This window comes from Phaethon aethereus, assembly GCF_964289735.1.
Source record: "Phaethon aethereus genome assembly, chromosome: 7".
NCBI classification, from domain to species: domain Eukaryota; kingdom Metazoa; phylum Chordata; class Aves; order Phaethontiformes; family Phaethontidae; genus Phaethon; species Phaethon aethereus.
Window position 1 is genome coordinate 37,644,886 of NC_138583.1, and position 14,337 is coordinate 37,659,222.

The 14,337-nt window shown below is 38.5% G+C and overlaps 1 protein-coding gene across 1 annotated transcript in view; it reads left to right on the forward strand.

The window, feature by feature from the left end:
* ZRANB1 (zinc finger RANBP2-type containing 1) overlaps positions 1-14,337 on the forward strand; it is a gene marked incomplete at its 5' end in the record, with an annotated part of 31,135 nt that overhangs the window by 11,701 nt on the left and 5,097 nt on the right. Inside the window, 6 exons of the mRNA XM_082002201.1 lie at positions 2,036-2,223; positions 3,872-4,025; positions 6,846-6,917; positions 7,494-7,692; positions 11,500-11,620; positions 12,465-12,594. Coding sequence (XP_081858327.1) covers positions 2,036-2,223; positions 3,872-4,025; positions 6,846-6,917; positions 7,494-7,692; positions 11,500-11,620; positions 12,465-12,594 — 864 coding nt within the window. The remainder of the gene's footprint in view (positions 1-2,035; positions 2,224-3,871; positions 4,026-6,845; positions 6,918-7,493; positions 7,693-11,499; positions 11,621-12,464; positions 12,595-14,337) is intronic.

The following is a 14,337-nucleotide window of genomic DNA, read 5'->3' on the forward strand; positions in this document are numbered from 1 at the left end:
TTCTTGTTATGGATACAGCATGTATTGACAAAACTGTTGCAACGGGAACACAGCTATGTTGGTCGCACATCCTGTATTGCATTCCTTTGCTGCATGTTTTGGAGAATGTCTTGAAACTCTGACCAGTGAATTTTCAGTGTTCATGTCCCTTCACTGAAGTAGCTTTTCTCCATCAGTAGCAACGCCTTTATTTTAAATAAAGTATTTTTTTCATCAGCAAAGTTCTTACTTCTATGGAACAAGAACTAAAATGGACAGACATAACTGTTGTCTAACTAGTTCTTTAACTCATCTGGGGTTAAATACATAGGCAGGCACTTCAGCAGAACGAGACATTAATGCCAGAGTGGAACGGGAATGTCTTCTTGTACAGACAGACCAGAAACATGCATCAGAAAACTAAGAAATTGTCATCCTGTACTGTTTTAATTCTGCCCTGGCCTGTTAGGAATTTTGAGTCCTTGATGAATGGGTAGACATTGTATGTCTAAAATTGGCAGTTGAGTTTGTATTCTGGAACTTCTCTGCTTTAGACCACTGCTGAAATGAATAATCTTTCATCTGTAGAAGCTTACTATGCTGAGCTGATAACTTTGTAGAGAAATGTCTTGCACTGATAATCCATTTTCCTTCTGTTTCTTCTGAAAGCTTTATAATCTCAGCATTGAAAATGATAGATTTTCTGGCTGAGCTAAGAATGCCTTCCCAAATCCGGGATTAACCAGCAGCCCAGAGGTTAGTGTGCTTTTCTGCTAGTAGGCAGTACAGTTTGTTGTGTTGGGGTTGGTTTTGTTTGTTTGTTTGGGTTAGACTTTTTTTTTTTTTGTCTGGAGTTTGCATCTTGGTCCTGAACAGGAGTGAGTGCCATTGAGACTTAACCTCTTTCCCTTCTGACCAATTTTTGAATCTTGGTAAGCAAATTGAGTGAAGGATGGGCTTCTGTTTCCAGCCTTGTGGCCTCTGCTCAACTGCTAACACTTAGGAGTTGGCAAGGAGGTTTAGCTGCAGAAAATAGGGGAGAGAGTTTTCTTGTTTTTATGATCTGTGCTCTTACTCTTCTGTTCTTATTTACTTCCCTATTGAAGATAGCTTTAAGATGACTTTTCTGTTTCCTCAATACAGCATTACACTATTCTTTTGTGAAGCATATATTTAAAATAGAATCTTTGTAGTTGAAGGAATTTCTAAATTTAGGAGGTCTTCTATTTGAACTCATACTGTTTAAGATAACACCACCACACCTTTTTGATGGTGTATTCTGATAGTTGCAGCTAAAGAATGCATTTAGCATGCATGGTCTTGATATGAAGCATGGTACAGAAGTTAGAGGTTCCCAGGGACTCTAGAAGACATTAGGGTTGTGTCCCCTGCCCCATCTTGCTTTAGGAAGTAAAGCAACACAAGGTTGAAGCCCTATGTGTGCGTAATTTCTCTTTAACTCAGTTTTAATAGCGTACCCTGAATGATAACTGTGTATGTTCAGTTAGTAGCAGAGATGGTGAGCTGAAGAGAAACTCTGTGCTCTGTACCCTCTTCCAACACTGTTTTAAACTGTATTTGGGGAAAAAAAAAAAAGGCAAGACACTTATTCCAAAAACCTTTTAATGGATCTGTTTCTTAGATCCAGTAGTTTGTTTTTAAGATAAGTTACAAGGGAAGGTATGATAATCAAACTAATCTCTGTAATACGAGTGAATGACTTTACTTCACTACTGCTGATCAAATGAAATGCTAGTGAGTGTGTTATGCTAGGTATTTCATCAAGGGTCCTCAGCACCATTCCATAGCAGGCTTTTGATCTGCCGTATCTCCCAAGTAGTTTGGACAGTGGAAATGGTCTAGGACGTGAGGTAAGTGTAAATATTTTGTAATTTTCTGTTTAAAAAAAGAAATAAAAATTTGCAAGTTTCTTGGTATGCAGTTGACCTTTGTATGTTAGGTCTGCATCAGAATAGAGAGAGGTAAACTATATTAAATAAGGTGGTTTGATCCAGAGTTGCTCATTCACTAGGTAATTTTTTTTTTTTTCCTTCAGGAGTTGTAGAAGGTGATTTAGCTGCTGTGGAAGCTTACAAGTCATCAGGAGGAGATATTGCCCGCCAGCTTACTGCAGATGAAGTACGCCTGCTAAATCGCCCTTCTGCTTTTGACGTTGGGTACACGCTTGTACATCTGGCGATACGCTTTCAGAGACAAGATATGCTAGCAATTTTGCTTACAGAGGTGAGTTAGTTTGGCCCTTGCATAGATTGAATAAGAACTTTATGTAACTGTGCCATTGTTTGCAGCCAGTGACATGTAACTTTATTTGCTACTAGATAGATGCTAATATTGTTGGGATACATGAATTGCTGCTTTGTGCCTTTGATGTTTCTTTTAAGAAGTGAGTTTACTTTAAGACTGTATATATGTGGTGGTCTTGGGGACGTTCAGTTTTCTCATTAATGAGCAGTCTTGGCACACGTTCTGACCTTACCGGCGGTGGAAGTGAGCTATTGTGAGGCTTCCTGTCCTTTGGGTGGGGGAGAGGAAATGCCCTGAAAGCAAAACACGGCAATCAATGACAGCATAGTTTTTTCTGAGTTTCATTAATGAGTAAGTCTACCTGGTCTTTCTTCCCTGGTTTTCTTGGGAGATTCTCCTTTAGAGAAAAGCAAATTTCTTGCTTTGCAGAATTGCTGCGTTTTTGCCACTCTTTGCCTATTTTACAGACTGGTTGGTTCCTCTCTGTGGTCTCCTTGCTCTTGCATGTTCCATTTCCTTGTATATTTTTGTATGGTGCACCACAGTTCTGTTGATCTTTGCCCTCCTCCATCTGTCTTTGTCCTCTTACTAGGCCAATAACTAATTCTGTTACATTTTTGGGGGCCTCTCTTCTTCATCTCAGACTTCTGGTTCTTGACCTGATCAGAGCCAAACTTTTATTTTGCCTCTGCCCCTCCTTTATTCTGCCTCCTTCCCTCTTTTGATGCTTACTGCAATCTTGAAAGTGTGTGCTCCTGAGAAGCACATAAGGATGGTGTAATGCATGGAGTTGACTAATTAAACAGAGTAGATGAAGCAAGACATCTGTAGCTAAAGCCTTGAGAAGAGCTTATATTTATATATGGCGAATATCAGTAGTTTGTGCTGCTTACATAGCTATCTGGGTGGATAGAGTTACACATTTAAATACAAGTTAATTTGCTGAAATACTGTCTTAATGGATTTTTTTTGTTTTGTTTCAGTTTCTAGGAATACTTACTCAAAATAACATTTGTGAAAATGCTTAGTACTGTTTGAGCCACAGTGATACCTTCCTTTGCTAGGGTATTAACTAGTGAAAAAGTGCGTCCTAAAGCTTTTTTTAATTTATCCAGTGGCATCCCTGCATCACTTGCCCTGTATCACTGAATGAGTTCCTTCTGCCAGCGATGATTAGAATCCGGAGAAATTAAAGTGTCTTAGCCTAATAGTTTTTGAGAAGATTCTTTGTAGGAAGCTGTCTGTTGTGCTGTGGTAATGAAGTTCTTTGTTAAATGTAGACTGGGGTTGAGGTATATTTCCTGTGGTTATCTCTCTGTTACGTGTATATTTTTGTTTCTCTCTTTTTCCTACTGGAAGTGGTCACCTGTTAATTCAATTATTTGATTTAAAGAAGTTTTTAACCAGCTTTATGTTAAAAAATGAGAGGCCTCATGACAAATGAGAGACATTAGTTCACTGAGCGTCACTAAACATTTAATTTTTCAACATACCAATGTTTATACTTCTGTTGCATTACTTGCTCAGAAAATACTATCTGCTGGTGCTTATAACTCCTAAGACTTCATATTTAACTTCATATTTAATTAGAAATACTACTGAATGCAGTAACTGTGTTATGTTACAGGTATCGCAACATGCAGCGAAGTGCATTCCTGCCATGGTGTGTCCAGAGGTCACAGAACAAATTCGTCGTGAAATTGCTGCATCTCTTCATCAACGAAAGGGAGACTTTGCTTGCTATTTTCTGACTGACCTTGTAACGTTTACGTTACCTGCAGGTAGTTACAAAAGTCGTCTTACTGATGGAAGATTTTTCTTTTTGCTCATTTTGGATATATATTTTGACTTTCTGGTGATGGTGGTGTGGGTACAGGTTTTATTTATTTATTAAGTTTAATAGCTTAGGTCAGATCTAGTAATTGAATTTTCTTATTAATATTCAGTTTTTGCATACATTGTTGCTGTGAAGTGAACATCTGTTGTCCTCTTTAGACATCAAGAAATTGAAGAAAAGTGGTATATTCTAAGGAAAGGCTCAAAGTTAAGTCTGGAGCCCAGACTTTTCCAGGCTCTAATACAGCTTTTCACATATCTGCATTACCTTTCAGGCCTTTCCATTAAGTCCCAGAGCTATTCTTTATATTTGTACCTAGTTATAGCAGTAGCACTTTTTGAATGCTTTTGAGGTACTCTGCAATCAAGAAAATGTTTGCCTATTAACAAAAAGCTATTAGAAGACTTTTAATCTCCAATAGCTTATTTCCTTTGATAGAAATGCTACCAGAGGTAAGAAAATGTATAGATGGAAATTGTATGTGGAACCTCTTTGGCTGAGTGTTACCTCATCTCCTCCTCTTCAAAAAGTCTGAATAATATTTACCACTTGTCTACAACTATCTGTTTGAGGTGCTGTATTAAGTCCTATCCTGTGGGTCACGTATGAGAGGCAGACAGCACGAGTATATGAAGCATCTAGAGACTGTAATGCTTCATTGCTGTTCAGGGGAGAGAAGGGAAAGAGGGGCAACAGAATATCATAACACACCAGAGAAATGTTGCTCTTGCCAGAACTGAGGAAGTTGTTCAGTATATTCAAGAGATGTGTCTTAAGCCATTGTGCAGCTTTTTGACACACGTAATAGCCATTAAATAATTAAGGAATAAGAATGTTCAAAAGCTTCTGTACATCAAGACTGTCAGTGTATTTCTAGTTCCATCACACTTGTTCAACTGAACATATTTTGTAGTTAACAGTTAGCAGTTGGTCTCAAGGCAGTATTTCCAAGGATAGTGGTACAAATCACACAATCCTATTTAGATATTACCTATATGACGTAGTTTAGGAACCACTAATCTTTCCACTTGATCTTTCAAATAAATGGATAGGATCCTCCTGAAGAGCCAATGCACAGACATTAGAGTGCAAAACTTTTCAATTGATTGCTGGCCACTGTAACTCAGGTTTAGTTTAAAAAAAACCCCAATCAATCATACAGCCCCCACCCTACGACACCCTGCCTGCACCAAACAAGAGTGTGCTTCAGTAGCAACTCGTGCCTAAATGTGGACTTCACTTTTAGAAGCTGTAGGGTATTGGACATCTGAGCAGGATTGGCAGATACGACACTGGAATTAAGAGAGATCTGCGTGCCCTTGAAATAGCACTTAGAGCCCAGTTATTATCCAGACTGCCTGAAGGGATACTAGATGTCTCTGTTTAACTATTTAAGATAGATGTTTGTATTCTAGAATGTGTGACAGTGTGCGTTTTATATGATACAGGAGTCACAAACAAGTTTTGCCCACTGTACAATTTTCTGACTTTTTTTTTTTTTTAGAGGTACATCCACAGTTGCAGATTCTCTCTGTAAAGCTCTTGGAACAGTTGTCAGTAGTGGTATTTTCTGTGTCATAGCTCAATACTTGTCCCATTTCTTGTTTTCTAACCTGCAAACTGTGGCCCACTGACCATTGCAGTTCTCTGAACTATTTCATTAAAGTCTGCATGAAATGACTAAGTGGGTGTTCTGTACAAGAGCAAGTCTCTCGGCAAACTATAGCTGTCCACTGGGGGAGATTGGGGAGGAGAAGTCATTCAGATGGGTGGATGTCATGGTTTAACCCCAGCTGGCAACTAGGCACCCGACAGCCGCTCACTCACTCCCCCCGCTGGGATGGGGGAGAGTGAAAAGTAAGTAGTAAGAAGTAAAAATTAAGAGTAAAAGTAAGAAAACTCGTGGGCTGAGAGAAAGGCAGTTTAACAGGCAAAGCAAAAGCTGCACACACAAGCAAAGCAAAACGAGGAATGCCTTCCCCACTTCCCACGGGCAGGCAGGAGCTCAGCCATCTCCAGGGAAGCAGGGCTGCATCACACACAATAGTGACTTGGGAAGACAAACGCCATCACTCCCAACGTCCCCCCTTCCTCCTCCTCCCCCCCCTCCCAGCTTTGTATGCCGAGCATGACGCCGTACGGTACGGGACTCCCCTGTGGGCAGTGGGGTCAGCTGTCCCCGCTGTGTCCCCTCCCACCTTCCCGTGCCCCCCAGCCGGCTCGCTGGTGGGCTGAGAGGCAGAAAAGGCCTTGACTCTGTGTCAGCACTGCTCAGCAATAATGAAAACGTCCCTGTGTTATCAACACTGTTTCCAGCACAAATCCAAAACATCGCCCCATACTAGCTGCTATGGAGAAAATTAACTCCATCCCGGCCAAAACCAGCACAGTGGAAAACTACTGCTCAAGATTGAAGTTGTCCTAAATATACTAGGGTTAAAAATACTCCTTTTTTTTTTCCCCCACCTCAGAGTGGTTCTCTACTACACTTTCTCCTCCAGAGAAATCCTTGCCTACCCTGCGTGTGCTGTGATGATCCTTTCTGCATAAAGGGTATGACAGTCAGTCAGAGATGCATACCTACTTCAGCGTGTTCTATGAAGCCAATGGTCACAAATGACAGCTCTGAAAATAATAGCAGTTTTCAGAGGAGACAATAGGGAGGATAGGGCGAAAGCTATAAGTTCTCCTGAGCATCAGCTGGTAGTATGTCTCTCTTACAGTAACATTAGGTGACTTTTGTATTTGCTTTCTGTTTTTCCAGATATTGAAGACTTACCGCCCACAGTCCAAGAAAAGTTATTTGATGAAGTACTTGATAGAGATGTTCAGAAAGGTAAACGCTCTGAGAATGGCTAGAATCTCTCCTTGCTTTTCATTAGAGAATATTTCTCGTACAGAAAAAAATGTGCATGTGTGTACATATCTGGCTTTGTTGTCTGAATTTGTTTTAAATATAAATTTGATGCTTTCAAGTTAATCTTCACCCTGGAATTATTTTAATTTCAACATTCACATTCTATTTCTGAGGCAGAGAGAGAATGGAGTCTGTAGAAATACTTGTAATGTATCTTTGAATTTTAAAGATTTTTAAAGCTTTAGAATTTTAAGTCATAAGCTCTTTAAAGAAAACTGAAAAAATCTTTCCACTTCAGTAACAATCCACAAACAAATGATATAATGCTTTGTTTAAGGCTATGGTTTGTTGGTTTTTTCTTTTTTCTTCTTTTCTTGACGGTATTTCGCCCAAGGAATGCCTTTAGCTATGGTAGTTCACCTATTTTTGAAGGAAAACTCAGTTTTATTCATGTAAATGGGTAAATTACTGAGATTATGCCATTACTGTTCTGTTCAGATTCTCTGAGACTTCAAATGAATGTAGGTTTTCAAAGAGGTTATTGTCATGTTGCAGAGCTAGAAGAGGAATCTCCCATTATTAACTGGTCACTGGAACTGGGTACGCGCTTGGACAGCAGATTATATGCACTTTGGAATCGGACTGCAGGGGACTGCCTGCTTGATTCAGTACTACAAGCCACTTGGGGCATTTACGACAAGGATTCAGTGCTGCGGAAAGCTCTTCATGACAGTTTACATGACTGCTCACATTGGTAAGTTAGTTTTTGTGTCAACCTTAAAGATAGCTTTCCATGTAGCATAGTAGTTGATGGTAGTATAGTAATAAAAAGAAACGCAACCACCACTCCCCAATTTACTGTAGATTGTGTCCCTCAGATGTTGAGTCACAGCATGATTCATGTAGTAATCTAGATCTAGCGTATTTTAAATGCAAGCACTGGAAACTTGGACATTCTGAACTCAGTGATGGTATGTGACATTCAGCAAAGAGCATTTAAAACAGAGTAAAATATTTATGGTGTGTGCTTGTCAAGAGTGTGCTAATCAGAGTCAAGACTGGAATTTACTTGCAGTGTAAATCATGCACATGCCATGCCTTGCTGCTGTTGATGGAAGCTTTGCAGAAGACTGTTAATAGAAGATAGCCTTTTATTCCTGTATAAACTTTTCAGTATTTTCATTCCATCTGCTTAGCTACAGCTTTACTCAGTATTGCTCTTTTTGTTCCTGTTCTGTCTGCTAAAATAATGGCAGTAAAGCAGTGTTAACATTTAACTAGCGCTGTCATTTGGCCATAGAATTAATTTATCGTTCTGTGAAACAACTTTTGTTGCTTTACACTGGCAACCTTTTTTAGTCTGGTACTGTGGTTTGCCTCTGCTGGAGGAAAAATTCTTAGAGTTGGACTCCCAGTGGTGTCCACTGGCTCTCAAGTGTGTAATGGGACTAAGGGAAGAGGTTGATAAAGACTAATAATCTAAGACATAGGCTATTAGATTTCTTATGTTCTTGCAGTCAAGACATACTAGAGGAAGAGCCTGTCCCCTTACCCTATGTGCTGTACAGGAAGTCAACAACAACGGTTAATTTTCGGGGTATCTGTAAGTAGCTTTTGTGATCACTGTCCCCAGCTGCCTGCTGTTTGGAGAAAACTCCCCAAATTAGCATCCAGAGCTGGATTCAATAAAGTGGTGCTTCAGTAACAGTTCTCCCAAGAACCTTTTTTCCGAATGGATCTGTCACTACTTTAGAGTTGTTTATAACGGAATGTTGCATCTCGACCATGCAGGAATGTCCCTGGCATCACAAACAGTTCCCTTGAGGCTAGAACAGAAATTTATGATAGATCAGGTTTTGTTCCGTATGGTAACAAAAACAAGCATGGTATCCAAAAACATGCTGCAAACTATTGATATTTAAACCGGTCTTTTAAAATGTTAGTGTTAACTGTTGTTGACTTACTGTTGTATCTAACATAACACTGATTATTTAGAGTGTCTTAAATCTGGTTAAGCTTTTTAGTTCATGTTCTAGACAGAATTTGCATTTTACTCTGAATTTACTTAATCTTTATCCTTCTTGGAAACACAGTTTTTTTTAAACTGATTCATGTGTTCCTTTCTAATTGTTTGGATACAGCTGCCTACCTTCTGTCTGGATAATCTTACTTGCTAGTTTGTCAGTGGAAAAATTAATACAGGTTCTATCACAAACCTCTACAGACCTACATCCCTAATAGGAACTGGTCTGCCTGCGGAGGCTGTTAGTGATGGAAGTTCTTGAAGAATCAGCTGATATGCTAGTGGTGATAATAGATCAGACTTGAGTCATAATTCCTTTCAAAAAAAATCCAGATTGAGGGTGTGAGAAGTCTTTTAGTTAAGTTCTGTTGTAAATTGATTGTCCTGTGCATCCTATACTCACTATATAGATTCTGTGTGGGAAGATACACTTACTTTTAAATGTTGTGGGCTAGGACATGTAGCAGATAGGCAGCGACATTGTCCCTGGCTTTAATGATAGTTGCTGAAGGAATAGGCTCTTAAATGCAATCACTGTTCTCAACAACAATATGCTTAAACTTTTACCTCGTGGGGTTATTCTTCAAAGCCTTCTCAAAGACACTTAATGTTTTTTGGCGTTTGGGTTGGGGTGGTTTTTTTTGGTTTTTTTTTCCAGACACAACATTCCTGTAACTCATTTAGCCTCATTTTGTTATGTTTGTTTAGATACTGAACAAAGAAGAATCTATTTACTAAAGACAGTCTAGTGTCTGGTACTCGGAAAAAGCTCAGTAGTGAAGTTCCCAGAGGCTCTGGCCTGTGGCGTCTTTTCCACTCACCTTTTAAATGCCTATACTTTAGTTTATTCAAAAGTGTATTCTGATTTGTGCCTTTTTGTATTCCACCGTTAGCTTCTGGTGGAGCACGGGCATATGCCGTAACCTGGCTTTCAGATTTTTTTTTTTTTTTCTTAACGAATGCATTCAGTCCTCTTTTGTGTTGAACCGAAAAGTTTGTTTTAAATGAGATCAAAATTTTGAGCCTTGACTTCTGTCTGCAAGGCTACCTCCTGTGTCTATGGCTGACTAACTCAAAGAAGCAACTTGTTTGGGAAAACACTTTCACAGTAGAGCTTTTAGGGGTTAGTTTGTTTTTTCTTTTGTTTCTTTCTTTGTTTGTTGTTTTGTTTTGTGGTTTTTGTGTATGGTGTTGGTTTATTTTTTAATTTCTTTTCGTAGCAGAATCTGATTAAACTTCTTTCAGGAGACCTGGCGCTTAATTCATTTTAGCACAGGGTGTTTGGTTAGAGATTTCTGGGGGGTATATGGGCAAAATACATATCAGCCGCAAAGACAGAAACAGTTGGTCTATTTGGACGGAAGCTGGAATGTAGATCAGAAGATTCCCTGTCGATGTAATGTATTAGTGTGAGTAAGCACATAGACCTATCAAAATGTCTTACTAATAGGTCTTTTAATCCATGCAAAGGTTTTAGCTGTACTTGGAAAAGCCAGCCTGGTTGGTGACAGCTGTTATATACACCAAGATTTTAGGATGACTGGAAGCATAAGGAAAGGTTTCCACACACACACACACACACTCACTGTCTGTTAATTTTCTCAGATTTTAATTAAATGAGTTCATTTCAATGACTTTTTTAATAAGCTGAACTTCAGAATGGTTTCTTTGTATTCACAGTAAAGGCCGTTGTTTAAAGTTGGCTTAGCACTCTTCCCTAAACCTGTGTTCCTAATGTGAAGTTGTGGCCTCTCCATAGTGCAGTGATTGGACTGAGTTTAAAATTTTAAAAAGCCAGCATCTGCTTTTTAATGAGTAGGTCATTTTTCATTGTAATTCATTAAGAAAGATAAAACATCTGGACTAAATTAGCATACAGACCCTCTAATTTTAATTTAAACAGACAAACAGAAATCCTGTGACTTTAAAACTTTGAGTGTAAATTGGTGAATCCCACTTTCTGTATTTGATTTTTGTCCACACTGCTTTATAACTATTCTATATAATGTGAAATTACCATACTCTTTGCTCCAAGAAGTGGTATAAAACAAATTCTGCCTCCTAACCAGGGTCTATCTGAAGTTGATACACAAGTACTTTGGACTTAACTGGTTCGTGGTACAGTCAACAATAGAGGATACCTGTATTGAGTTGTTCATTCTTCTCACACAAACCTCTTACGTGAAATGAAATGACTTAGTTATGTTCCCTGTACATCAACACTTAAATAGTCCTAAATAAGGCTTCAAAAAACCTATTACAAGAAGTATTAAACTAGCCAGGAGCCTGTTGGGAACTTGCATCTATTACAGCATGTTTTCTGTAGGCATTGCGATCCCAAGTGATTTCTTAAATGAGGATTGCGAAATGGAGTCTCCTGAAGATTAAAAACAAAACAAAATCCAGCTTTCCTGATGTGTCTTTTTTTTCTTCCCCTTTCTTTACAGACTTGGGTTAAAGGATTACAAGGGTTGAATATTGCTACCAGGTGTATGGTGGTATTTTTGTCTTTAGCACTCTTTCTCCCTAACATTTTAGGTTCTATACACGCTGGAAAGAGTGGGAATCTTGGTATTCCCAAAGCTTTGGTTTACATTTCTCATTGCGAGAGGAACAGTGGCAGGAAGATTGGGCATTCATACTCTCTCTTGCGAGTCAGGTAAGAAAACTTCTTTATAAGATGGCTGTTAGAAAGGATATTTTAATCTCTGAAAAGAAACTCGAAGCGTTCTTCAGGGATAAGAATTTTCATGTATAAAGGAAAACATTCCTCTTAAGTCACCAATGTTAAAGTATTACTGGGTAGACTCTTCTGCCAAGATGGAAAGGTTCCTTTAAAATTCTGATTTTTGAGCTTACCATTAAGCAGTACAGTGCAAAAAAGTAGGGCTTTTTTTGTGTCAGGGTGAAGTCTGTAAAATAATCTAAAACGCAGTCGTCTATGTAATATCCTACCTCTTACCTCCTAAACATGCCTACAGATCTGTAACCTTACACTACTTAAACTTCAGCTTGCTGAAGTTTTATAACTCCCCTCCAAAATGAGATTTACATTCCCATAATCTTCTAACTATAGGAATATGTTTTAGCTCTTCCTTTAAAGTATAAGCATGATCTTGTTGCTATTTTCTTGTGATTTGTTTTGGATGTGCTCTTTTCCTGTCATCAAAAGGTAGTTACCTTGACCTTTCCTCACATGAGTGAATTATTTTTAGACCAAACACTATGTAGAGTTTCACTTTTAACTGGGGGATGAAATATGTTCCATTGAATTTGGGCAATAGGACAAAGAATTATTACTGACAGATTAAGTTCTTGTGCAAGCCTAAATGTTTTTGCTCATTTCCAAGTGATATGTAGTAGTCTTTAATTCTTTTTTCTGTCAAAGCTAGATCACTCTTAAAAAGATTTTTCTGTCTCAATTTGGAGATTATATTTCAAATTTCAAAGTAGAGAATGATAAATTCTGTTTCAAGTGATGTTTGTCTTTGTGTTTTGTTCAGCCTGGAGCGAGTTTGGAGCAGACACACATTTTTGTACTTGCACATATTCTTAGAAGACCAATTATAGTTTATGGAGTAAAATATTATAAGAGTTTCAGAGGAGAAACATTAGGATATACCCGCTTTCAAGGTAAGCCTTTAGTTTTTCAAACCTAAGTTTTTAAAAAAGTTCAGCTATAAGTCATGGGCGTAAAGGAAGTTGAAAGGAGAGTTACATTAAGCTACTAGCTGGAAGAAGATGGAATTATGTTGTAGGTAAATTTTCATTAGATATTAAAAAGAACAAAACAATTCCCTCAAAACTTGCAGTTTTTCATTGTATAGTGGGCATGCAGCCACAGTAAAAATGGGTTTTGACCTTCACTCAACATGCCTTTAGTCTATAATTTATATAAAATATTCTGGTTGTGAGAACTTACCAAAATTGCATGGTTTGTACTGCTGTAAGACACAGGAGGTTTAATAAATGAAATTTGAAATTCTGTTTGCTTGTGGTACTAACAGCTGTAAATGTTCATTTTAGAAACTAAACTGTATTTAGCATTTCCTGAAGGAGGCTCATAAAGTTGGGGGCGAGGCAGGCAGGAGGCGTTTGCGCTGGCGTGGTTTCTCACCAGGGTGGCGGCCGTATCTGCTGGGCGCTCTTCCAGGGCGAAGGGGCATGCCTTGTCGCTCCGCAGCACCGCAGAGGAGGCCGTTGGTGAAGCAAGCCTTAAGGGCAGTGAAAAGGAGTCACCCTTAAAGCAAGAGGCAAGGGGATACGAAGAAGGGTAGAGAAGTTAAAGTAGGGTGGAGAATGATAAAGTTGAGCCTTTTTTTTTTTCTTCAGTCAATTGAAGTAAAAAAGGTGGCAACTTGAATGTGTGCCGTAGAGGCTGAAAAGGAAGGAATTCTGTTCATAAATGCTCTACTAACAGTTATTATGTGAGATACAAGATTAGGTAACTTAGTTACAATTACAAAATACTGGTTGACTGATAATGTAAATCTCACTTTCTGCAAATGTGAATTCCATTATGTAGTTAAACGGAAGTTTTTAAAATTTATGTTACAGTAATTCACACTTTAGAGCACACGTGATGTAAATACTGACCTGTTTCTCAAGTAGTACTCTTAATTTTGCATACCTTGATCAAGTTCTTTCTGATTGCTTCTCCTCCTAGTCTTCTGGGCAAACAGCCTAGCTAACCTTAAGATAAATACAAAGATGTTTAGCTGACTCAGTCCAGTTTTGCTTAGACATATGTTTGTAGATTTCTAAAGATGTGTATTCTATGTGTTTGGGTGACTTTCCTGCTAATGCTTGAATATTTGCCTGTCTACAGGAACAAAAATAGAGAAGGGGATTGGGAGCATCTGTATGTGCTCAGCACTAAACAAAACCAATGTGGAAAGATCTGTTGGATCAGGCGCTGTGGCTGTGTTACAGGGTGTTAGGGCGCTTTTTACACTTGAGGTCAGGAAGATGAACCACGGGCATCTGCTTGACTACTGCCCAACAGTTGTTTTCACCGGTACATCACTCTTTATTTACAGCCTAGTAGAAGACTTCCTGAAACATCTCTTTTTGTGATTTTTTTTTTTCTTTTTTTTTTTTAAACTACACTAACTTTGGAAGGTGGGGAAACTCATAACATATAGAAGAACTCCAGGCTGTGGCATTAATGTCAAAGATATAACTTATAACTATTCGGAGTCTTCAGAAAGTCTGAGAAGCTGTTTGGCTTGTAAGTTTTGAGCAGTTACAAAACTTCTTTATGTGAGGAAGTAAAATACTACTTTGAACAGTGTAAAATTTTGTACTCCTTGTAGTTATGTGTTATCTTTTATTTGTGATGATAAAAGGATAGACTGAGGAAGAACAGTTATTCAT